The 27,125-nt window shown below is 39.7% G+C and overlaps 1 protein-coding gene across 5 annotated transcripts; it reads right to left on the bottom strand.

Annotated features, from left to right (window-relative positions):
- PRRC1 (proline rich coiled-coil 1) lies at positions 1–26,531 on the bottom strand. 5 transcript variants are annotated; one of them, XM_062016460.1, is made up of 10 exons: positions 25,620–26,280; positions 22,642–22,675; positions 19,205–19,315; positions 16,097–16,483; positions 14,768–14,925; positions 10,428–10,530; positions 8,702–8,865; positions 7,300–7,403; positions 4,101–4,203; positions 1–1,455 (listed from the first exon to the last, which is right to left on the bottom strand). In XM_062016460.1, the coding sequence occupies exons 3-10, from the start codon at positions 19,293–19,295 to the stop codon at positions 1,246–1,248; spliced, it is 1,320 nt and encodes a 439-aa protein (XP_061872444.1). In that variant the 5' UTR covers positions 19,296–19,315; positions 22,642–22,675; positions 25,620–26,280; the 3' UTR covers positions 1–1,245. The 5 variants fall into 5 exon arrangements, with proteins under 5 accessions (XP_061872444.1, XP_061872445.1, XP_061872443.1 ...); XM_062016461.1 differs by lacking the exons at positions 22,642–22,675; positions 25,620–26,280 and adding an exon at positions 26,457–26,531; XM_062016459.1 differs by lacking the exons at positions 22,642–22,675; positions 25,620–26,280 and adding an exon at positions 26,287–26,378.
- Positions 26,532–27,125: the final 594 nt, after the last annotated feature.

Raw genomic sequence — 27,125 nt, 5'->3', positions numbered from 1 at the left:
AAATAAACAAGTTTTCACCAGGTACAAATATGAGCTGGCTTAACAGTACATTGTATACAAAAATGTCCTTTGAAAGTATCTAAGAAAGGTAAAAGCAGAGCAATATAAGCTGAAAAACTGGTTCTTTAAGGCAAACAAAAAGTATTTGTTTATTCTCCATTTCTTAAAAAGAGTATTATTATCAAAATATTTCTTTCACAATTACTTTTATATTTCTAAATAAAGATTAAAGATTGTGTAAGCATGGATAGGCAGGGCATTTATAACCATGAAAAAAATCAGACACTGCTGAAGACTTACACGAGAAACAGTGAGCTCATGAAATCAAGAAGGCATGTGAGACTTAAAAATCTTTAAAAACCCAGTATAACACTGCAAATGATACACATCTTGCCATTTTCCACATTAAATTGATGACAGTCATATCTGGATAGAAGAAATTACCTAATTCCATAGAAAAAAATAGGAGGTTTGGAAGCACTGGAGTATTACATTGCTGAAACTGCTGAGATAATTTCATGTGTATGTTTGTACCTGATTTAAAACTTGACATTTGTGTAGTGTTTTAACTGGACATCAATTTCACTGCTGTTACATGAAACCAGGAAAGATGCAGTGTGGAAAATGAAATTTCAGAATTATTTCGCTTCAACTTGAAGGGGCATAGATTTGTGCTCTTCTTCAGTATCTCACTGCTACATGTTGTGAAAGCAACTCAGTGTCACTCCTCACAACTTCTGCACAGACACCAAACCTATGAGGTGTTACCACCTAAGCACAGGCCACAAGAAAACATCCAAAGAGAAGGCAGTCTCTCTGGATTGAAATGCATATATAACATACCTGTTACGCTGTCAACACATTTTTATTACTAATATAATAGAAATAACTAAACAATGAACTCCTTTAAAAAGGTATACTAACTAAATTATCTTTGCAAATGCCTAGTAAGGTGTCAAATAATAGCACATTCCATTTTACAAACTGCAATGCTATTGTTTCCAGTTATAAATATGATTGTTCTGATTTCCTGTTTTATGAATTTTACTGGAAATAACACAGTAGTTAAAAACTGGAATTGCTCATTTCCACTATTGGAAATTACCTTCACTTCTTAAAAAGTAAAATATAGTTTACAATGAGATTACAAATGTGTTGTATCCACTGAGAATTAGAATATGTAGTTTTCACTTCAATTCTAGAATTAAACCCCAATACTCCTTAGTGTCATGGACCAGCCTTCTGTTAAACGGTCCTGGGTGGTAAGTGCTGTTTATACATTCCTGCTAGAGCCTTCGCTGCACTGTAGATCATTTGTCGACGGGACATGCCAGTGAATACCATGTGCCAATCAGTCCTGTTGACGTTCAGCAGACTCTTCTCAAGCACTTCACCCACTGTCACCAACAGGCCTGACCATCTCAGATTGTAGTCCTGAGGAGTTAGACTCTTAGCCTGTGTAACAGTTGGAGAAGTGGTAATTAGGTTTGAGATGAGAAGTTTTGTTTTGATCCTCACCATCACCAACTTTCCTAAACAATCAACCATTCTTACATCAAAAAGATTACCTGGCAAATTAAAGGGTACCAGAATCCAAATTTCAGACTGCCCCATAATTTGCCCAGCCAATTAAACTTTTTGGATTTGTATGTATCATGATCCAAATAACATCTGAACAGTATAAAACTAATACAACGCTTAAGAGAGTAAAGACTCTGCCATTACCAGAAGTAGTTATCTCTTTTCAAGTAGCCAACAGATGGAATCAATAACAACACATTTAATACAGAGACTCTGACCCTCTAAAGAGTTTAAAAATGGTTAAAGCATCTGAAGAAGGCAAGTAGCCCAATACAAGAAGAAATTTGAGCCTGGCACAAATAAGGACTGAGATAACAGAGGGACTACATAATGTAATTCCCTGAAGCTGGAAGTGGAAGTGAAATAGTGGGGGGAAGTTTATCTGGTCTGACGCTCATCTGAGGTGACCACCTCTGATCATCGTCGCATACAATGAGGGACTGAAGACTGTTAGCCTCAGTATTGCTGAGTATTACTCAGTTCTTCAGAGCATCGCGTATGGGGCCCAATTTTTCATACACATTTCACTTTTGACAAATATTTGACTTAGTCAAAATACATGGACTAACAATTTCATTTGCTTCCAGTACATATACAGAAGACTAGAGTTCCTTAGTGTGTTCCAGTCTTTCTACAAATAATATCTTGCAACAAAATTAGAATATGCCAGCTGCTCCAATTTGAAAATAACTTGTTATTTTCATTACATAGAAGTATATTATATTATGTACTTAAAGAAGTACATAAAAGACAGATTTCTTAAACAAAGAAACAGGAAATTTTCCTTATTAGTCAGACTATTTGGCAGTAAGAAAGTGGAGTGGATGCAGCTGCAAGTAGGGACTGATGACAGTATCTCCATTATGATCCACAATAGCACAGAACTTCATAAAGTAATTAATTGGTATTTTTACTGCTACAAATCAGCAAAGTTCAAATAATAAAACCTATAAATTGCAAAATAGAGACTACTTTGTAAAATAAAAATTAAAGGTATCTTCTGTGCTTTATGTTTAAAAAGCTTATTTTAGGTCATATGAGAGCTCCACAGAGAAAATGACAATTACTAAATTCATAACTTCACATTGCCATACTTAATTTCATAGCACCATAGAATAGTTTAGGTTGGATAGGACCTTCAAAGATCATCTGTTCAGTGATGCTGTATATGCTTAATTAGGGTTGGTTTTTTTTTTCTGTAGCTTCATTTCTTTCTCCAATCATTTTGAAAAGCATTCTTGAAAACTACAAAGAGAGCGCAACATTCCTCCTTTTGCCACTCATCAGCTTTTCAAATTTGTAAGAATTACGAAAAATAAAGACTAAAAATTCTATTAATATTGTACACTGTATTGGAATTTATACTACCAAAAATTTTTTAAAAGTTTAACAGTTACTGTTTGTTTTGAGAAAACAATCCCCTGAGGACATAAACCCCAAACGGTTTTGTTTTGAAACTCTTCATGGACACATTTATTCAAAAAGAATTTTCAGACCAGAGGTAACTAACGTACGACTCATATGTGCTATCAGGCAACATTCAGTGACAGGAGTTTGGAGTAATTCCCAGTGCATGTCCAAAGCAATGTAAACAATCTCATGAAAAACTTCAGTGGTGATATTTAAGAACTGCATAGTACTGTGCTATTTTCAATGGGATGAACCATGATATTTCCAAGATTTAAATCTTTCCATCTCAGAAATTTTACATCTTTATCAGAAAAGCACAGCAAGAAGACAAAATCAGTCTTGCCTTTTAGGTTAAGAGTCTGTGTGTTCATGGTTCAATCACAAATCTGAGTAAGGACCATCCTCAACGTTAGGAATGAGTTTTCAGAATACTACTAAGTACAATATGCTGTCTGTTTGATGGTAATTTACAACGTTATGTATCGAGGCTTTGTAAGTTTTCTTAAAAATGGAAGGGTAAGATCTGAGTTTACAAACTTGTAACTAAATGAAGTGGAACCTGCTTCACTGAACTGCTAGTTGTACATGTGTGCATACAGACACTTCACTATTGGACAGTTTTGTTGGCACTAGATTAAACTCCAACACAACTGTTAAGTATGTTAATGAAAGGCAACCAAGCCTTCAGGTGGACAAGAGTGCTTCCTGCACTACTTTGGTGTAAAGATTGATGAAGGTTCATTTTGAGTCACTGAAACACTTACAATGATATCTCAGTGATAAAAGATAGATTTCCTTTTCAGATAGTACTTTTTTTGTGGTTACTTTATTTTTGGAATATTTCGTCTTTGATAATAGAAAAGTAAAACTAGTGCTTCCAAGAGCCATGTATTGCAGAATGAGACTCCTGATCAGGAACTGCTTTGTCACAAACATTTAAAACTTTTTTGGCAATACATCATCATGATTCAAAAAAGTTTTTATCCTCATTTAATAACTTAAAAATATTCAAATGGAGTTACCATCAGTAAATGCCACTGTAAATGAAATTAAAACATAAATCTTATGTCTCAACTGTTAATCCAACACTGGCGAAATGGAACACTTACCTGCTGAACATACTGCAAAGGTACCGGTGTTGCTTGGGTAAAAGCTTCCAGATGAATTCCATGAATTGGATCCTCTATAATCAGGCATCCAATGTCAAACCACCTGCAGTAATGTGCAAATTAGTTTGAGTATCGAGTATCACTCAGTTGAAAAACAACATGCCAGCGGTTGAACTATGACCATTTAAAAAACTGTACTACAAATGTAGTAAAAATGAGTTTCAAAGTGTTCAAGCATTTTTCAACTAAAATTTGTGTATAACAATTTTTATGCATATAAAATCATACAGCATGTAAATTATGCATGTAAATTAGATGAAATACTGAAAAAATACATGAAATGCATGAAAATCACAGATCAAAGAAAGAAAGCTTGTCAGATGGGCATGTTTGCAGATACATTCTTTTGGCCATATTTATTATGCTACAGTTTTCATACAGTCTTCGAAATAATGTTTCTCATTAAAATAATCTTCCCTAACAATTAAAAAAAATAATCTGTTGTGGTGGTTTGACCCTGGCTGGATGTCAGGTGCTCACCATGCCGCTCCATCAATCCCCTCCTCAGCAAGCCAGGGAGGGGAGAAAATAAGATGAGAGTCTCCTGGGTTGAGATAACAGCAGTTTAATAAAGAAGCAGCAAAGCCTCGTACACAAGAAGTGAAGCAAAAGCAGATAAAGCTGTTACTCTCTACTTCCCATCAGCAGTGATGTCCGGCCACCTCCCGAAAAACAGGGCTTCAGTAGATTAACGGTTGCTTTTGGATGGCCAAAAATGAATCTTGCCCCTAACTCTTCCTGCTCCTCTCCCCTAGTTTATGTTACTGAGTTGACGTCATATGGTAGGGAATATCGTCTTGGTCAGCCTGGGTCAGCTGTCCTGGCTATAATCCCTCCCAAGATCGTGCCCACCCACAGCTATTGGTGAAGGTGGGGGAAGGAATGCTGGAGGGACAGCCCTGATTCTGTGCAAGTAGTAGTCATAATATTGATACCAACAGTAAGCAAGCACTGCAAGAGCTGCTGTGGAAAATCACTACCATCCCAGATCTGTACTTTGCAAAAGAGATGGTACGTACTGTAGCAGACACAGTACAGGCTGGTGAAGGGGTATCGGAAATGGTTACCTATCTAGCCTGCAAAAACTTTTAATCACTTCTCCTTAACAACAAACTAACATCATTGACATGACAGAAATAAAATCAAGGGCAATGCATCATCACTACCTCAGTGTATTCACTTCCTGTAACAGTTTTACAGTTGAGTTGCTAAAGGAGAAACAAACTCCAGGGAAAGCAGAAACAAAAAAATCAAAGCTAATAAAAGACTTAAAAAGGAAAACATTACTGTAGTTTTTGTTTCATATATATACTACATACATGTCTACATATAAACTGTATTTAATTCTTTGAAGTGTGAGAAGCAAGGATGTTGCTACAAAAAGAGATGCAAGACTCCAGTTTTAACAGACAACTCGCTGGGACACATAAGCTTCACCTAAAAGCTCAGTGGAGCAGGACAGGATGAAGTACTTCATTTGCACCATCTTTGTAGCAGAGAAGAGAGCCCTGGAATCCTCTGGGATAGAGAATTACCTCACTTCCAACTATGCTGAGAAAGCTTCATGGTTAAAGATAACTTGTTCCCACTTAATAAAGAAGCTAAAGTGTGAATTACATGTAAAAAAGAGTTTGCCCCCTTTTCTGCAAATAGTATTCAGGACATGCAATTGGAAGGGGATGTAATGTCCTTCAGCTGTCTGACGAACAACTGACAAGTTTAGCTCTGAGTGATCTGTTAAGTGCAGAGCTCTTAGCATCGACCGGTGATTGCTTGGAAACTCCATTTCTTCAGACATGGATAACTACGGTAACCAATATCAGCAAAACATCTGCTGCATTCTTCAAATTAGAACTGCAACACCACAATGCTTACTTAAGAATCAAAAATATATAAATTACTAGCACCATGACTTAATTTTGTTGCAGAAAAAAACAAGGGCCAAAAACAGTTAATGCAAGGAAGCTTACAATTTGCCTATTGAACAAAACTTAAAAGCATTGCACCGTTACTCTTCCCTTCTACTGCAACTAATAATAAAGCTCATTATATTCTTGGGGCCTGTAAGGTGTGGAAAGATGAGCTACCTTTCCTTTTGATAACCTTGCAGTCCTGGCTGAGCTCTTTCCTGTCAAGTACTTCAAGCAATGTCTTCAGATTTAGGAATGAGTAAATTCAAACAATGAGAGCACTTGAAAACAGAGATCTCATATTCACAGTTACGCCTTTGTGGAAATACAACAAAATACCTAAATCAGACTAGATGGAAATAAATCCTAAACAAAAATTAAAAGACTCTCTAATCTTATTTACTTTAGAAAACTCACCATCTATCTTCCACTAAGGATACTAAATGGACATTTAAAAATGGAGTACAGTGTTTGTCAATAAAATAAAGTCCATCACATGAACAAAAATGCAAACATTAGGAAAAAACTTTGCACTAAGCAAAACATAACACTGTCCTTAATGTTTTGGAAATTAATTACAAAGCTACCTCAAAAAGCATATTGTGAATCAAATTGTAGTCTATTTGTGCTGCACAGACTTTGGTTTTTTATTCAAACTAAAAGTAGGAAGTACACTCTTGGTGAAAGGCAAACGGATAATACATTCTCTGACAAAACCATATTACTAAAAATGACAGAATATCTCCCCATACAACTTCAGAGAAAAAGGAGAGTCTGCAGACAAAGAGAGAGTAAAACTATTTGCCAAATTGTAACTTTTACAGATCCTTCATTTTGTCATTTCATCGAATCACAGAATTGTTTCAGTTAGAAAAGACCTTTAAAATCATAAAGTCCAACCATTAACCTCACACTGCCCATCAGTAAACCATGTCCCTCAGCACTTCATCTATACGTTTTTTTAAGTGTCTCCAGCATAACTGCACTGAAGTTTCACACTGTGAATTCTGAAAAACCTGGCAAGGATTGCGTATATTAAAGTCATGAGATGTCTGGACACAAAGTTGAGCATCATCACCAAAATAAAGTCATGACAAAGTAATACCAAAGCCAGACACTCTCCTTTCTCTGCTGAGAGAGATACTGTCAGCAGCTCTTAATAGGCCCCTTCAAGCCAACAAAGAATATAACTCTCCCACACCTCCCCAGAACACATTTGAAGTACTCACTTGTCAGGAAGTAACTCCTCAATGAAGTTTTCTACTGATACAGCAGGCTGTTTTTCATGTATTACTCCCGTCCGACGCAAGCTGTCTATCCTTTCTTGGGCTCCCTAAGAGGAAACATAAGCTGTTATACAAACGTTCTCTGTGAGTCCTAACATAGTGCAATGCTTACAGATGAATGCAAGAAGAACTCTCAAACATACCTTTCAAGTTAAACAGAAAATATAAGAGATTTTAGAGAAACAAAAATCAAAATTCATGAAAAGTCAAAATGGAATTCAAAAACAGTATCAAAAGCTGTCACAAAACTAATTAAATATTCTTAATTACTTTTCCATGAAAAAGAACTAGATTAACGTGCAAAGGATTTCTAACCAGTAATTGTACCAAGTTCACTATTAGTTAAAACATCAGTATATATTTCTGTTACTCACACTAACATTTTTGCAGCTGAAGACTTGTCAGGTTTAGATCCTTTTAAGAGCTTTGGATTGATGTTGTAAGACCAAGGAAAATAATCTCTTTGTTGTAGTACCTACCCAACTAAGATGTAGGAATCATTAACTCCAACCTGTTACGACTCTGAAGTTGTAACAGAAGTAAATACTATTACCACTACAGAGGGAAAGGAACATACACACTATGCTCCTTTACCTCAATATAAAATTGTATCAGGTACCATACTGCTAGGGGGACAGGCTTTACTCAGTTGTGAATACTGCCACAGCAGGTAGGAGAAAATACTTTTTTCTTAAGGAGGAAATTATTTGTTTCCATTTGAGAAACAAGATATCAAACAGTTGTTTTCAGGGTTTCCAGTTACTGGCCAAGGAGGTGGTTGCACCTAGATAGATCAGATGATCATGTATAGTTCTAAAATCTGGTGAAAAAACTTTTTGCTAACCCGTCCTCTGGGCTGTAACAGCTGTTTACAAGGCAATACAGTGAATTCTTATTAACATTTCTGGGCAGGAAGATCCATGAAAAACAATGACTGAACTATCTCTGATGTAAAGAATTAGTGGGGTGACAACTCAGTCTCAAAGTCTTTTAATTTCTAACATTCCCAAAATGGTGTGCTAGTTTGGACTGAGAATAAATGCCCAATATACTTGGAAACTGCCGTAATATCACCATGTATGGTAGATGTAATGGCAATTGAGGAAAATACAATAACATATTCTTGATTTGCTGAGAATGTGCTTTGCAAAAACCCAAAGACTGATTCAACAAGAACATTTAAATGGATCTAATGATCAAGGTGGCAACAAAAAAAGAAACATTTACCTGTCCTACAAATTGACCTTCCCTTTATGGAAAATCAGATTCTTCTGGGTGAATGTTTCCTCTCTCTCTCTCTCTCTCTGCATTGGATATACTTTAGTACTGCTATGTACCAACTTACTTTTAAACCTGCAGCATAGCCCACAGGTTGGGGCGCGATATTAGACTGTGCAGCCTCTCCAGTAACAACAGCCATTCCAAAGACTTCTTGAAAGGCATCTCGAATTGCTGCGACTTTTACTTCTTTATTAGAAGTAACCACTATGTCCAGTTCTCCCCCAGTTTCTGTAAAATACATATACAAAAGCACACATTTATTCTCATTCCTATTCTATACTAGTTCAAAAACACTGTACATCTCAGTTGGTTTTCTCATGCCCTGTACAAAAGTTCTTTCGTGAAGCAGAAGAAATTTGAGTTAGGAAGTAAAAGTTCAATGAATAACTGAGTAATGTAAGGATAGAAATCAGGCAACAGGACTGACTGATTCACCAGAAGGCTACGCTGCCATTCGGCAGGATCTCAACCGGCTTGAGAGTTGGGCAGAGTGGAACCTCATGAGGTTGAACAAGGGCAAGTGCAGAATCCTGCATCTGGGGAGGAACAATCCCATGCACCAGTACAGGCTGGGGATTGACCTGCTGGAAAGCAGCTCTGCAGAGAGATACCTGGGAGTCCTGGTCGATAACTAAACATGAGCCAGCAATGTGCCCTCATGGCCAAGAAGGCCAATGGTATTTTGGGATGCATCACAAAGAGTGTGGCCAGCAATTCAAGGGAGGTTCTGCTCTCCCTCTCCTCTGCCCTGGTGAAGCCTCATCTGGAGTACTGTGTCCTGTTCTGGGCTCCCCAGCAGAAGAGGAACAGAGAACTTCTGGAGAGAGTCCAGCGCAGGGCCACCAAGATGATCAGGGGACGGGAGCATCTTTCTTATCGGGTAACTTACATGGGAGCTGGGGCTGTTTAGTCTAGAGAAGAGGAGACTTTGGGGTGATCTCATTAATATCTACAAACATCTATATGGTGATGTCAGGAGGTTTGGGCATCACTTTTTTTCTGTTCTATCTAGTGACAAGACAAGGGGTAGTGGAAAGAAGCTGGAATGCAAAAAGGTCTATTTAAACACACGGAAAAACTATTTCACTGTTCAGGTGAGGGAGCCCTGGCCCCAGCTGCCCAGGGGAGACTGTGGAGTCTCCTTCTCTGGATGTTTTCAAAACCTGCCTGGATGCATTCCTGTGTGACCTGATCTAGGTGGACTTGGTTTAGCAGGAGGGTTGGACTAGATGATCTCTGAAGGTCCCTTCCAACCCCTACCATTCTGTGAGTCTACGATTCTATGACTGCAATAGAAACCTTAAATACAGTTTGACAAATTGCACATAATCAATATTTACTGTAGCGTTGCATTGCATCCTGTTGTTCCTCTAAAATACTTTCTCAGCTGGTTGGTTTCCTCACCAATTCCCTATCCCACTATCTCCTCATTAGTTAGCTGCTGGGGTATTTTCCCTTAAATGTGGAACAATTAACTACTACTCAGTAATTAGGTCATTTTCCACTTTACTCCATGTATTTTTGATTGGATTGGTACAATAGTACAGTAATATGGTTAGTTGGATCACAGAGTAAGTCCAGATGAAAAACAGCTCAGACAAACAAAATGCAAATACAACCAATAGTTTCTTCTCAGCCTTATAAGTTTCCTGGCCAGGTTCATCTACATGCAGACCAAAGGCAGTATTGGCACAACTAGGGAACGCTGCTACCAGACTGCTGGAAGAAAATACACAACAATGTCTCTAACATTGACATGTATTACTAAATGGTTCGGCACAAATACTTACTGATATATGGAACCATGCCAGGATCCAGCGTTGTGATCATGGTCTCCACTGAATGTTTGGTTTTATCAAGAACAGATTTTACCATGGGATTTTCAGCTACACCCTAAATTTAAACAAGTAACATTTCCATATTATCTTCTGGATTGTTATTTTTCCCCAAAAAACTCAGAATGTTACAACTAAAAGTCAATCACACAAAACTCAAAGGTGTTTTAATTATCACATTTATACTTTGCAACTATTGTTTTATCTCATTCTTCAGCTATAGGATACAACTATCAAGTGCATGACAAAAGCTCAAACATCATGTTGACCATTCTCCTCTGTACTAACACAAAAATGATTCCATCAGTGATTGTGGGCAACACACTTGATCTAGTCCTAGTCTGGGACCAGAAGCCTTAAGCATTTTATCAAAGTTGTAGTTTTCCAATGTGAATTATAGGTATCATCAGACTATATAGCTAGATTTAGACATTGGTAGCTGAAGCTGAAGAGTGTCTCTTTTCCAGCCTTCTTACGGAAAATAGGAACTATTTTTGAATGGTCAGTTACTAACAGATATTTCTAAAGAAACTTAGCTGAATGTCCTCCATTTATAGATTCTTAACATTACTGGAAAAATATTCTACATTCTGCAGCCAAATCATAGATGGCACTGCTGACAGACTTGAAAGTTCATTAAATATAAACACAAACATTGTCTTATGTCTTGCAAATAGTCTTAATCGTCTATCTCATCAAAAGCTTATTTAAATTTCAGATAAGACCACAGACTGAAAGAATTAAAACATAAATGCTGAATCCTTCAAAGATAAAGCACTGGAAACTATTTTACTCGAACCCTTTATAAAATCTCTTTAGTAAACAGACTACTTTTATTCTCATACTAAAACTCTGTATGTCTGTATTTGTTTCAATTACAAGAATTACACTGGACAGCACGCTGCAGCTAGTTTTCCAAAAAGTGCTTGCTTCATACACCTACACAGTATTTCGGAAAACTGCAGAATTACACAAGTTTTAACTATCTCAGAACAACTTTTTCTCAGTAAAGATTCTTTCCCATAAATTATGGAATAGTTTGGGTTGGAAGGGACCTCAAAGACCACCTAGTTCCAATTTCTATGCCATGGGCAGTGATACATTCCACTGTATCAGGCTGCTCAAAGGGGCCATTCAATCACTGAATGCTTTGTATTTCTTTGCAGCAAGTCTAATAAAGAAAATAAAACCAATCCACAGTTCTACAGCTATTGAGATATCTATTATATGGCTACTAGTAATGACTATCTTAGTTTGTTGCTGGGTTCAGGTACTCTTCTCTCCACTATGCTGAATACTAAGCCTTACTGTACCATTCAGTAAAGAAATAAAAAAACCCCTCACTCTAGCACAATTAAGCTTTTTGAAGCCAGAGCCCACTGTAGCCACTTATTTCTCATGAATGTAACACAAGACTTCTGAATGGTAGCATTCACTCAGTACCACATATGCTCTTGTATCTACGGTATGCCATTAAGAACAGGGAAGTTTACATTACTTCCTCTGTTCTCTCCAAATGTAAAGCTTGTCTGTTGTTTTAACAAAAAGTGAGTGAATGCTGTGAGACCCTCAGGAACATTTTAAGTAGAAATTTCCAGTTCTAGTATCTTTCCAGTACTGCAAAGCCAAACTTCTCCTATCACCAGCCTCACTGCCTAACAAACACAAAGTCATTATACATCTTCTGCACATAATCCAAATCACTGTAATGGACAATCTTCCACATTGGCAGAGCTCAATCACAAATCCTTTGAAAATTGAGGTCCTGGCTGTCTTCATTGCACAAACAGTCAAACATGTAAGCTGTCAGGTGCAATAATCACAGTAGTATCCAACATTCTCTCTGATATATTATGGACCAACCAGTCTCAAAACTGCTATGAGACTACTTAGCCATCTTTGGCAAATCAAAGGAAATGAAACAGTTTCATTTGATTCTAGACCAGTAATTTGTCTATTTTAGATAGTCCCAGTCTTAGATATTACCTAGCTTAAAGGGAATCTGAAAGAAAAGTGTATGATTTTTTTAAGAATACTGGAGGAAAAACCATAGTTCAAACTATTTCAAGAACAGAAATAAAGATAACTGCTGCAACTATCATGTAAGCTCTTCAATGGGGAGTCCAAGATGGATGTCTGTTATAATAACCAGTTAGTGTCCCCGATTCTGATCTTTAAAAAACACTGAGTCTGATGTATTCTTACATACATTAAAGTCTTGGTGGCTTCAACTAATTAATGATTCCTCATTCTTCCACCTAGGAAATTCTCACAAAAAGGTCACTGAATACACAGAGCACATGGAACACTACATACTTAAAAAAAAAAAAAACCAACTAGATTTTGTTCTTAAAGTCAATGATACAGATCTTCTTCACAGATAGAAATAGACATTCTATGGATCCTACTGGTATAAAGGCAACAGTAATGTGGATGACACTTTTCAACTAACTTGCAATTGCAGGGTCTGGTGTTTTCAAAAGCGGTACATGATCACATTACAAGAAAAATGTTCTCTTCTGGAACCTTGTCATCTATTACAAATATTAAGAGCAATATAACAACTGCCAGAAGGACATTAAAAGGAGGAAAGACGATGTGATTTTACGATCATGAGAAGACAAGTCTCCTTGAAAATGGCAGTATGACAACTTTGTTCTCACCCTACTGATGGAGGATTAATATCACTCTTTCATATTGTACAATGCTCTGGTTTAGCAAGGAGCAGCTTTTGACTTAGTAACAGGGGGAGCGGGTTGCAGTGAAGACCCGGTAAAGAGTTTGTGGACTCTCCCCCGGCTCCTGGGTTCAGACCCACCTCCGGCCTGGCTGGGCCAATCTGGCGCCTCTGCCATCACTATTTAGGGGATGGGAATTTGAAGCACTGGCAGGAGGTGTATGAGTGATACAAGATGGAGGCGACCACGCAGACCCTTCAGCCAGAGAAGGAGGAAGGAAAGAGAAGCAATAGACCAGAGACCCATCCGCAAGCCGAGGCGAGAATGCAAGCTGTGCCCCTGAAACCTATGGAGATCCATGGCAGGACCGAGAGTTACCAGCAGCTCCATGTGAGTGAGCCCGGACGGGCGAGGGACTGTGTGGGGAGAAGGCCATGGCCCAGGCTGTGTTGGAGAGCCTGCACACTGCAGAGCAGCCCGACACGAGAGGCAAAGAGGAGCTGCAGCCTTTGGAATAAGTGCATGTTGGAGCAGCCCATGCAAGTCTGCCATGCATGTGAGTTACCCCACGGACTTGCAGGGAGGACTCTGGCATGGAGTTCACCCGTCCTGAGGAGAGACAAACGGCAGAAGCTCTCGCGAACAGATTAACTGACTCCCCCCCCAAACCGTTCAAGGGGGGAGGAGGTAAAAACACCGGGATCAGGGCTCTGAGCCCAGGAAGAGGGGAGGTGTGGCAAGAAGGTGTTCTTAAAAAGGCTGGTCGGACTCTTCATTGTTGTATTACTCTGTGTTGTTTTATTTTGGTTATGTTTTGGGTTTTGGGGGTATGGTTTTAGTTGATGTTGCATTAAATTATTTTCTGTTTTCTTTCCCCAAACCGAGTGGCCTGATCTGTTTTGTCCTGAACCTTAAGCGGCAATTAAGCTCTCCCTGTCCTTGGGCAAGTCTCAGCCTCTTCGGTACTCGAGGCTAATCGTGGTCTTTGTTCCCTGATGGGCCTAAACCATGACATATAATTGTCAATACTCCACAAGGAGTAAATTTTCTGTACTATATTCTCTGTGTCTTCTAAGAGAACAGAAAAATCCTACAAAATATCTTAAGACATCTTGTAGGTAAACTGTTCTTTGATTGAAGAATTATGTATTTGTGCCTCTTGAAGAGACTTGTTTTTGGTTTTAAAACAGGCAGGTCTTGCCTCAGTTTATTAGGAAACTATAAAAAAATGAGATATGCAGAGAATTGTGGTGAGGTACAACAGTATATTCAGTAACTGAAGTAAAAATTAGCTTTCAGGTCCTAAAGAAGTTCTAAAGTTTCACTTGACTGAAGAACATGTGATAGAATCTGTTAGGTATGTGTATACCTTCCTGTCACAAGCACTTATGTTACCCTAGAATACCAGCATTTGTGTAGTCCTCCCTCTTCTATACAGAGGAAAAGCAAATGCATTGCTTCAGCAAACACCAGTATTAAAAACAGCCACCTTGCACATAAGGACAGAGAAAAGACAGGATTTATACAGCAACATGCACTTAAAATATAAAGTATCTCTTACTGTAGTCAGTAACAAGTAGCAATGCCTCAAGAAGGGTAACAGACAAAACCCCATACCTTTATAAAGCCCCACAGACCTCCAGCAGGTGCTCCACCTTGGGCAGTAGATAGTCTGGGGTCTTCAGACTCTTCAGGAAAAGTGATTGCAGAACCAGTTCCAGCAGCCAAAGGTGATGAGAAAGTTGCTTGTTGAGTAATAGGATCTGCCAAAACACCTATGAAGAGGGGAAAATAAAACACAAGTGTTCATTTATTTTAATATGTTTCACTTGTTATACTGTAGCAACATGTAATTGTTTAATGGGAAAATGGGCAGGAAGGACAAAAGAATACTGGGCTGACACACTTCATTTCTTTAAGGCTCCCTTGTCAAAGGTTAGAATATATAACAGAGTGCCTGTACATTATGTATAAAATTAAACAATGAGTTTTAATTAGTAGGTTAGTTTAACAGCAGTGTTTTTTCATTGTATTCAAATTTTCAGAATAAGCCCTCAGTAGAGGAAAAAGAAGAATGGATGTTCTTCTCTGAACAAAAAGATAGGAATGTGCTCATACGCAATTAAAGACAGTGGAGTAGGAAATTTTCTAACCCTGAGTGCTGGAAATTAGTAGCAATAGAAAAGAAGCAAGTAAATTAATAGCTTTACATATCTGAATGGAAAACAAAAGAATCCCAAACAGTAGAAAATTTAAACATAAGCTTTTGCTCCATTTCCCAAGTCTATTTTTAACAGATATTCCAGTGCTAGCCCTAATCAAGAGTTATTTTTATTTTACAACTGATAGGTCTCTTTAGACATTTTTCCTAATTCAGACTACTTAGAAGAAGTATCACTAATAACAGTAAAATCCTGGCCCAACATTAAGAGCCAAGTTTCCATGCCACTAGCAGAAAATTACATCAGTTCAGCAACTACAGCAATTGCTTGCATGGGAGGTACGTATTTTTAGCTGTCCTAATGCAATCCAGTGGCTGGAAACAAGAAAATAGAAGCTAGTGTCATGTGATGGACAGCTAGTGGTAACTTTTCAGAACAAAACCCTGAAAATCTGAGATAATTCTGTGGAATAATAGCTGAAGTTGACTCTCTGATCTAAACAAAAGATACATATGTATGTTCAGCTGGGCTTCCCTGTGAAAGTTAACAAAGCTCTCTAAGATTTTTCTGTGCCCTGAAATGCTAGCAGAACTCTACGGAAGATGTCTCTGTGTCCTACACCATGACTGTGTTTTAACAGCTACTCTCTCTTCTTTGGAGTGCAGCTACATTAAGTAAGTGTACCCAGAATAAGAAGCAGCTGAACTTACAGAACTCTATCAGAGTGGTGGAAAACAACCCCTCATCCTGCCTCATAAACACAAAAGCATTGAAATAAAGTTACCTGCAACTGGAGGCGTAGTCACTAAAGGCATCAGAGGGCTCTGTGGTGCTCGACCAGCATGACCTCTGGTAATGTCATAGTTTGAAGACATGGAAAATCCTGAAACAGGGGGACCAGTGGGAGGTGCAGGAAGACCAGCGCCAGCAGTAAAGGTTAATGGAGGAGGTGTAGAGAAGGGGGACACAGATGTACTCATAGCTGAAGGGGCACCAGGAGGTGGGGCAGGGGTTAGAGGTGGTGCAATAGTAGAAACCGTTGCAGAAGGCCCAAGTGGAAGAGAAGCTGAAGTCATCATAGAAGGAGTAACTGGAGTCACTCCAGACGGCAAGGGTGGTGAGTATGCAGGAGACAGTGACACAGTTGGTACAGTAAGGGGACTGGACAAAGCTGGGAAAAAAAAGAGAAAAAAGGAATTTTAGAAATGATGAGCCTTGATCTGAGACACAGGTACATAATCACTCAGATATGTTACAAGTTTTACTTGGTCTGTACATCTCCCTTCAAGGTAAATTTTAGTTCTGCTTGAGTTTGCATACAACACCAACTGCACTAAATTTTTGATGATATTGTAAGCTATACCACTTCTTCCTCACATCACCCTATTTGTCATAAGGATGAGCGAATATTTGACTTCTTTATTTAGAGCAGCTGAAATCTGCCTCGGAATTTCTAGCTGGTACTGTTTTTTCTGAGTGACTGCTTAAAGAACAGGAGTAATGATGATGCAGGAAGTGCCAATCTTTACGAATAAAATGTAGACTCACAATGTCTGAGAGTGGGAGTTACTTCAGTCTTCCACCTTGGCACCCAGAGTCCTAATCCCTCTGCCTTCTCTGCTTCAGTCTGGCCTTCAGGTGATCCTCGGATAACCCAGTTTTGCTCTCTAAGCCAAGTTCAGCCAGAAAATTGGGTCAGAAATCATAAATAACTAATTCTGAGAGCAGTAAGTTATAACTGCTCAAGTGTCTCACTAGCCTCAGCCTAAAGATCAAGGACAGTCAAACTGCAATACTTCAGTGGTGTCCAAATTTAATCACACACATCCTTCAGCACACATCCCTCCATGCAGATTTGCTTATTTACATGTACCATTGAATTTTTATAGAATAGAAATTTTTAAAAAATGAGATAATGCAAAAAAAAATGTTTAACAGTACAAAAAACTTTTCTGCTCCCCATGAAAATTGATTAGTATTCTACTACTATATGTATTATTATGTATATACTACCTATTATTCTTATATATTTATATATACTATATGTATTATTATATTACAGTGTATTAATAATGGTTAACATACTATACAATACCATCATTAATTATATTTTTGTGTGTATGAGCAATGTGATTGAAGAAACCTCATTATTTTTAAAATCTTGAATTAATGGCTCCTGGTATAGCAACTGGAAGGCCTGGTTCCACATTTAGATTATTTTGCTATTTGGTTCTAATGGCTGTCACAGCTGGAAAAGATACCTAACAAAGATACTTTAAAGAAGCTATATAGAAAACCTCCAATGACATGTAATTTTTTCTAATATTCATTTCTTCAAATCATCAGCAGCATTTTCAATGTGTCTTCCCACAGTATTCACTGAGAATTCATTTTAGTATGTGACCACATTGCTTACTGTGGATTATTTCAGACATTTTTACCATATCAGGAAGAATAAACGTTTTCCCAATGTAGGTAGCTTTTTGTCTTCACCATTATGTAAGACATTTCCACAGCCTTCTAAACATTTATAAAGGTTTACTGGAATTTAAGTACTGTAATGGAAAAAAAAGTAGAAGTTTGTTTTCTTGTTCTGTGTAGTTTTTAGGTGTGTTGCTAACCACAGTAGCTTCACAGTATCCTTAAGTAACATCTCAAGGCACAATGCAGACTTGGGGCAAGGATCATCATTAACAATACCAGATGTAAATTTATATTTCAAACAGTTCTCTTGAAGATTTTTTTTAACTTTTCTTGACAATTTTTTGTCAGATCTTGTTAAAAGGGTATCCATGTTATGAGGTAAAAAACAGTGCAAAGTGCACATAAACAGGCATAGAAGGGTCAGCACTTCCATTTGTTTGTTGTTTGTGCTTGCATTATTAGTATTTTCAACCCATGGTCTCTGCAGAAATCTTTCTTAATTCACTCATATACTTTATGAGGCTTAGTATAGCTAAAATGAGGTAACATAATCCACAAATTCATTTAATCAGGCACACAATGTGCAAAGCATTACAATTTGATGAAAGTCAGCAAACAACTGAGGGTACCAGTGTCAATCCCTTTAAGTCATGCAACACTGCACAAATGTGACTCAAGCTAACACCACCAGATCTGTTACAAAATTAAGTACTTGTTATTCTGAATATGGTGTTCAAATTCTTGAAAAAAAAATCAGAGTGTTTGGATGACCACTCGTAGTATTATTATTATATGAATATCCAGGTTTACCACTATCCCCTGCAAGGTTGCAAATTTGTTTGGGTTTTAACTCCCCTTCTATGCTGCTCATCTAATTGCATGCAGTAATGGAAGGTATTATTTGCCTAGCCAAACATCCTTCAAAACACAAATGCATTCACATGACATCATAGAAAAGCTTCAAGAAAAAAGAAAATGTATCAAATATTCTGCGTTAGACACATGCCAGACAAGAAGCACACTTAGAATCATAGAATGGTAGCGGTTGGAAGGGACCTTTAGAAATCATCTAGTCCACACCCCCACCAAAGCAGATCCACCTAGATCAGGTCACATAGGAACACATCCAAGCAGGTCTCAAAGACCTCCAAGGAAGGAGACTCCACACCCTCCCTGGGCAGCCTGTGACAGGGCTCCCTCGCCTGAACAGTAAAGTAGTTTTTCTTTTATTTAAATGGAACTTTTTGTGTTCCAGCTTCATCCCATTATCCCATGTCCTGTTGCTAGATACAGCAGGAAAAAGGGACGTCCCAACCTCCTGACACTTCCCCAACTAAGAAATATTTAAAGTTCTTTCAGTTAGTCTGGAGAACAGCACTGAATTATGCTGATTGAAACATTTTTGATGAATTGTTGTGTGTCAAAAGACAGGAAGAAAATACACAAGTTGCTGAGGCAGTTTCTGTACCTAATGAGACAGGTGCAGCAGCAGCAGCCCCTGCTGTGCTTGGTGGTGGCGTGCCAGGTGGAGTTGTCTCTATTCCACTCTCTTCCATCATTTTCCTTCAGCTATGAACAGCTATAAGGGGGAAAAAAAAAAATAAGAAAGTGCATCCTGAGAAACAAGGAAAAATGTTTTAAATTAAAAAGTAAAGGCTATAACGATTATTTACATTCCTGAACAGAGAAGGTAATTCAAATGCCAGCTCTAGAAAAAAGAAAACTACTGATGGTATTTAAAGAAGCAATAATAGAGAGGTAATTACACATCACAAAACCCATATCCCATTGAAAGAAAACTTAACTACAGGGTAGTATTTGCTGCATTGTTGAGCTGTAGTGACTCAAACAAGGACCTGTTCTTTACAGAGTTAATGAACGACAGGAATGAAAGCCTGGCAAGAGGCAAGACCAAGGTCTCCCAGTACAAAGAACCATGACTATCCAAGAACTTGTAGACCTCTCATGCTTAAGCACTTCAGCAGACGCTCCTGAGCATCACATCTGAGTACAGACGCCTTGCTGAACCTCATGAAGCACAGCACAGCTGGCAACAGCCCAACAGATTACACTGAAGTATCTTTTAACACCTTTGAGTAAACCTTTTGTAGTGGGTCTGGGATGGTAGCGATTTTCCACAGCAGCTCCTGCAGTGCTGTGTTTACTGTTGATATCAATATTATGACTACTGCTCACACAGCATCAGGGCTGTCCCTCCAGCATTCCTTCCCCCACCTTCACCAATAGCTGTGGGTGGGCATGATCTTGGGAGGGACTATGGCCAGGACAGCTGACCCAGGCTGACCAAGGAGATATTCCATACCATATGACGTCAGCTCAGTAATATAAACTGGGGGAGAGGAGCAGGAAGGAGAGGCGAGATTCATTTCTGGCCTTCCCAAAGCAACCGCTACCCTGCTACCGAAGCCCTGCTTCTCGGGAGGTGGCCGGACATCGCTGCTGATGGGAAGTAGAGAGTAACAGCTTATCTGCTCTTGCTTTGCTTCCCGCGGGCGCGGCTTTGCTGCTTATTTATTAAACTGCTTTTATCTCAACCCACGAGACTCCCATCTTATTTTCTCCCCTTCCCTGGCTTGCTGGGGAGGTGGGGGATAAAGCGGTGTGGTGGGCACCTGGCATCCAGCCAGGCTCGAACTACCACAGCCCTTCATTATATACTACTTCTGGAAAAGTAAAGCTATATGCTTATTTAAAAATCTTAAATTTTGTATAAAGGCTTAAGACATAAGGGAAATTTTAAAGAAATAAAAATTCTATATATAGTGAAAAACAAGACACTCACATTTTTCACCATACCCACAACATCAGCAGCTATTGAGGACTGTTAGATTATTTCCTTTAACAATTTACAGAGGAAAGGTCTTAGATAATGAGCCAAATAGTCATGTGTATATAAAAAGAACTCCACTTACAAAGACACAGGGGTATTCCTCTCTGTCAAGGAAAACCACTCATTGCCTCATTGCTGTTTTAAATGTATACACAACTCTTAAGTTAAACATGGAGGAAAAATAACTGTTATTACCAAACTGAAAAATCAAAAAAGGAGGATGTCAATGTTAGTCTTGATAAACTTATAAAGAGTCTCAAAACAAATGAAAGCATCAAAACCACACACAAGAAATTACTGCCCCTCTGACAAACCAGTATGCTTTGTGTAAGATTAAATGTTTGAGCCCAGCCTCAGAACGCAAGTAAATGTGGTTCATGTGCATTAGTCTTCATGAAAACTCTTACAACAGAGGTATTATTTTAGATTCTGAACATCTCTTCAGTTCATTCAAAAGCTTCTCTTCAGACAGGACAAAAGGGTCAGCAATTGCCTGGTGGGGAACAGACTGTCCTTGCAGCACAAGCACATCTCACCATTCCTTAGAAAACTTCATTAAGCAGAAGAATTTGCAATATTAAGATTGTCTTTTAATCAATCTACAGTTTGCATTCCCCCTCACAGAAGTATTTCTAAAGTCATTCTTCTCCCAATTACACACTGCAAAGCAAGAAAGAATTTTCCATTGTGCAACTAAGGTAATCACTGACAAAAACCTCCTAGAAATATTTTATTTTTTCAAGGCTGCTTAATCTGCTGCTTGATTTCACAAAATGCCATGATTAGAAACTCCTGAGAGGTGCTTACCACTTAAAATAATGCAACAGCCATGTAGAATAACTGAAAAAGTTCCACAGAACAGATTTTCAGAAACTCTGTACAAAACTTTTTGAAAGCTTCACAGAGCAATTAAAAAGTGGAGTCCCAGAATGGACAACACGCCACTCAAAAGTAACATAACTGACATATAGAAAGTCAGGAATTAGTAGAAATGCAAATAACACTGTAGTTGCTTTTCTTCATTAACTTTAGAACGAGAAAAGTGAAGCAAGCATTAAACAGAAACAGTAATCCCAAACTTGCCAAAATTACAAGTTGGTTGCTGAAAGCGACAAAAAAAAAAATCTACAGAACTTATTTTAAATTTAAATTTCTTAAAAAGCATAAATACTTTTTTTTTTTTAACATTTTCTCGTCTCACTTGCTAGCCTCTCTGGGAAAGTCAACCATTTGCAAATCTAGCCTGGGCAGGACATGGAAGAGAGAGGTGAATGGTGCAAGTTGTAGTGCTCATTTCCATTCCTTTGGTCTTTGGCAGCCCAGGTATGCACACTTACGCAGTATGTCCTAGCAACCTGGATACCCTCAGAGTGATGCCCAGTCAGAAGCTTACTGCTGTTTCCCTTCTGTTCTGGCTCAAATGTTATCCTTTGACTCTAACACATGCTATACTCTCATGCACCATGTACACCAATCAGTTTTGGTTTTGCCATCAGTTGGAGAAGAGACAACCTCTCTCTATCCTTTGCTGGAAGAGTAGACAAATTCCTTTATTCTCTGACATAACACACCACCAAAATAGCCTACAGTATTTTGCTTTCCCTCTCAACTTTTTCTTTCACTCTTTTCCCTTTCCTTCTACCCATTCTCATGTCAATTAGAAAATCACGAAGCCTAAACATTCCTGTTGTCTTTTCCGCTTAGCTTACCCATCCCCTCACACAATCATCAATCTCACATTAAGTCCTGACCTGCCACAGACCAACATGAAGTCTGCACAAATAACTGCTTTCTATATAGGGAATTTTCAACATAAAACAGCTGTAGTTTGTACTTGCCACATTAAAAACACATAATTTTATTTTTAAAAAAAAAGGCTGGGCTGAAGGATAAAACAGGGGAGGAGGGAACACACAAAAGGAAAGGAAAGCAGAAAGTACTACAGATCTAATTGGAAGCTAATAGCTCATCATGTTGAAAGAATCCAGCACTACATATAATTAAAACTGATCCTACAGGATATACGTTTTAACAATTAAATCTAAATTGCTTACCTGAAACAGGTAATACGTGTAGGGAAGCACATGGCTGGAAAAAGAACACGGCAGGAAAAAAAAAAAAAAAACAAGTAATCCACACTTTTAACAGTGTGCAGTCCTCAACAAAAGTTTCCAATGAGAGTTTCTAACTTCCCTTAGGGTGGCTGCGGGGAAAAAGGTCCCCAGTAAGACCAGACTACAAACACTTTATGACTGCTGGGTGTGGAACTGGACTGTCTCTTCAATTATTTTAAAAAAAAAGGTAGTAATCCTTTGTAGATCAAGCCACAAACACATAATTTGCAGCACATAGCACTTGAAGACTCTAACTCTCAACGAAGTGACTTCCTCTAAACCAGAACACTTCATATTACTAAACTGAAGAGACAAGAAAATCTGACAAGTAAATTGAAGTATTTAGGTGAAAATAACAGCAGTACTGCCATCTAGCGATTTGTGATAATGAACTGATTTTAGAAATCGTAGACTCTCACCATATTTAACTAGAAGAAAATCCTGGTTTATATTAAAGTAAAAAGGAGGAGAAATAGAAAAAAGAACCACAGAAAAATCAGAAAGAACACATCCACAATTATCAATCATCCTTACAATAAACTCTTTAAATAGAACTTTGTTTTTTGTTAGGCTTTGATGAACTATTTGGTTAAAGTAATAATCCTTGTCGGTACTAATGAAGACACCATAGGGATGATGATAACCCCCCACATTACACAAAGAAAATATAGTGTCGACACGAGGTCTAGCCTTAGTTGACTGATAAGTACATTTTACTAATTCTCACCAGCTCAATCTCATGCATTAACCTAAAGCCAAATCTCAGCCATTTCCTCAATTCCCAAATGTTGAAGGCTGTGTATAGTGAAGGGATATTGAAGCTAAAGTTGGGACTGAAAATTTTAGTAGGGCTTGTGCTAAAAGCAGGAATGAAATAATTTGATTTAGAGACTAGAAGTCCGAACTGGCAAATTATTCACGTTTTGATGTATGTTTAATAAGAATGAATTACATTTGTGCTAATATTTTGCAATAATCCTAAATGACAGAACCATACTTTGAAAGCATTCTTCAGATAACCTAAAAACTGAGATTCACAAGTTTAATATAGATAAAAATCACATCATCTAGAAATCAGTCACACCTCAGAGCTTATAATGAGGCCATATTTTCAGTCACCTTTAATTAACCCCTTTGTGGTATTTAATAGATGTTCCTGCTAATAAAAACACACAACATCATACTTAAGAACCCTAAGTACCCCATTCTTTAAACAGTCTAAAATGAGACAAAAATGCATCTGGAATACTAAACTCAAATGTTGTTAAACTTCTCATCTTTAATCACAGCATGCCTAACTTTTGGATTCTGTGGAGCAGTACAGATTGTTAATGACTAAGCATAAGTTGACAAATGTCCAGAATAAGGAGCAGATATTTATTTATTTGTTTATTTGAACAAAACAATCATTTGTAGCCACTCCCAGTGTAACAACTTCTTCAAATAAAGTGTTACATCCCACGTGGCACTAGTCAATAGACAAATTCATGGGCACATATTTCTATTCAACAAGAAAAAAATAATCAAAAGTAAAAAAAGCCCAAGAATCCTGAAAGATTTAAAAAAAGATATCAAAACCACACTAACAAGAAAGCAAGAAAGAAAATGACAAAAGAAAAATCTTCAGCTATTAAGATGAAGTTAACATCAACCAAAAAGACAATACTCTTTCAAACAAAGCAAAACAAAGTTGAACTGTTAGTGTTTAGAAGTTTAATCTGAAAAATCCCTCACTGGCTTATTCCATTTTAGAAAGGGAGAACGTAAAGTCACGGGTAAGATCTTCCTTCAGACACTGATTTGTTAAATACAGGCAATTCCCAGGAGACATACAAAGCCACTGGAAAGGGCATATGGGGATCATCAGTTTAATCACACGGTGTATAATAACTTGTTCTGAAGTCCAAATCCTTAAGCAGACTTAATCAGAGAGAAGAAAAGAAAAAAAAAAAAACCAAACCAAAAAAGCCCCAGAAATCTCTCAAATCTGTTTTATATTTATGGCACAGATACTGTTAATCACAACACTTGCATCACTTCTTCACTCCTTTTTTACCAAGCAGATGCCAGTGCGCCTCAGACCTAACACAACATCAATATAGCTGAAAGCACCAGGCACAACAGAAGGGGTTGGTCTTATCTTGGGACTCCTGAAGATAAGAGTTATCATAGCCCACAGATACCAGAAAAAATAATATACTCCACTTTTCTGAAAGCTGCCTCATCTCTGAGCATTATTTCTTTCCCGCATTCTTAGTGCCATTGCCAACCCTCAGGATTTGTTCCAAACCACACACGCCTTACTGGCAAATATTTATTTTAAAATATCACAAAACTTACCTAGCTCTACAAACTGCTCAGTTCCAGATCTCTGGTGACCATAGTTTGATAATTCCTGCAGTCATGCAGTCTAGCACTCATGCTACATAGGATTACTAAACACCATCAAAGAAACAACTAAACAAAAAACCATACACATTCTACCAGTTTGCACCAATAGCTATGTCCTATGTGATACAACAGCTCCAGCACTTCCAGAGTTTTTCCAACAAAAGAATGCTTTTTTTCATATCACAATAAAAATAAATAAGTCATCACGGTCAATCATGCTAATTTACACCGAAACCACACAGGCTTAGCAGAACAAGCACGTCTATTCCTAGCAGCAAGGCTGCAATGTACAGTCCTGAGGCCAGGCATCCTAACTGCGTGGCACCTGGAGGAGCCTTGGTCTCAGGGGGTGACTCACAAAAGCAGAACAATACACATGACCTGGCATGCAAGGCATCAGGATGAGACAACTGGAAATTCAATGGAGTGCTAGTCCATGTGTGTGCTTGCAATGCCATCAGTCACTCAGGCACCACGGAGTCCTGCTGCAAAGACTCTGATCTGCTCTCACTGCTCACGTCTCTTACCTTACAAGACCCTGTCAGGAGGGAGGCTAGAGGCCGCTGCCGCCCCTTCGAAGGAAGAGAGGGTCCAGAACAAGAGTAGCCAGACAGATTGGCCCTAGCAGGATCAGGCCCCTGGCTGCTCTCCGGGACAGAGTCCCGTGAGGCACTGACATGGTGCAGCGCCAGGTGGGCCATCCAAAGAGGACCGCAGAAGCCTCCCGGAGTTCGGCCTGGGACGTCTCCGCGCGTAAACACAGCCACACAGGCAGCTGGGCCGGCAGCCACCCTGCAAGTCCCCGGCGCTGACGGGCCGCCAGAGTGATGCGGCCTAGGCCAGTTGACCGGGCGGGAAGCGCGGACCCCGTCGCCATCCCTCCGTCTCCCCCAGGAAACGCCTCAGCCGTCCTCCCGTCCCGCATGCCGCAGCCTCCCGCGCTGCCTCCCGCACCGCCGTCTTAAATTCCGAACCTGCCCCAGCTGCTTCGGGCCCAAACGACCGCAACCACCACCCAGGAGAGCGGCGATGCCACCGCTGCGGGACGCGTCCACCGCCCGGCCTGGCCCAGCCCTCTAGCCACTCCCTCTTCGCCGCCGGGGACGACGGATGCCAACGCATCCACCTCTGCCCGCCGCGGTCCCACCGAGCCCAAGCGCCAAAGCCCGGAGCCCTGCCAACCCCTGCGCTCGCCTCAGGGATAAGCGGAGCTCCGGTAACCGCGGGCGACGAACGGAGGCACGAACCGCCTCCTCCGCCGACTACAGCTCCCGGCAACCGTAGCGGCTGCCACGTCTCCTTGCGGCGCGCCGCCTGGTGGCGGAGGGAGCCCCCCGCCCTGCCCCTCCCTCCGCGCCGCTTACGCGAGCCTCGGCGCCACGAGTGCAGGGTGGCGTGTGGCGGCCCACGTCGCCCCTCGCGTCGGGCGCGCCGCTTCCTGCCGCTCTAAAAATGGCTGCGCCGGGGAGCAGGGCGCCGCCCCTGCCACGTTCCCGCGCGGGCGCCACACGGCGCCGTGGCCCAGCGGCCTCTGCCCGGCGCGGGGCCGAGCGTTGGGGCGCAGCGCCGGAGCCGCGCTCCGCACGTGGGCACGGGCTGCGCGGGTAGCGGCAGCCCGTCCGGCGAGACAAAACTGCACCGCGCGTTTTAATTCTGCAGGAGGCACGGGGCGTCGGGTGCCTTCGCCTGGGTTTCTAATTACGAGGATTTAAGGAGTATTTCAGTTGCATTCACTTGTATTGCACCATAACCAGAAAGCACAAGGCTGGCCTCCTTGCGCAGCTGCGCATGAGAGGAGGGCGAGGGGTCCCGCGGGGTGCTGAGGAGATGTGGTAGCATTTCTGCGGAGTTCACTCAAAGCAGGGTGCAGCTCTGCTGGGAGAGGCCCTACAGAGACAACGAATGGGGAGAGGTGCTTACCACAAACCCCTATTGCATTCCAATTAATTTGGCAGAAGCCCATTGCTTTCCAACGGACCTCAGATAATTTTGGGTGGTTGGGCTTAATTCCTGAGTGATATCCAATCGAACAG

Source organism: Colius striatus, chromosome 30 (genome assembly GCF_028858725.1).
Source record: "Colius striatus isolate bColStr4 chromosome 30, bColStr4.1.hap1, whole genome shotgun sequence".
NCBI classification, from domain to species: domain Eukaryota; kingdom Metazoa; phylum Chordata; class Aves; order Coliiformes; family Coliidae; genus Colius; species Colius striatus.
Note: the sequence above shows the minus strand (reverse complement) of the source record. Positions and strands in the feature narration are given on the sequence as shown.

Coding starts and splice junctions, on each gene's coding strand:
- PRRC1 (XM_062016461.1), bottom strand. CDS start 19,295: ATGATGGAAGAGAGTGGAATAGAGACAACTCCACCTGGCACGCCACCA. Junction 8,866..10,427: donor TGGCATGGTTCCATATATCA/GTAAGTATTTGT, acceptor TGTATTTTACAG/AAACTGGGGGAGAACTGGAC. Junction 1,456..4,100: donor CTTTGCAGTATGTTCAGCAG/GTAAGTGTTCCA, acceptor ACTGTTACACAG/GCTAAGAGTCTAACTCCTCA.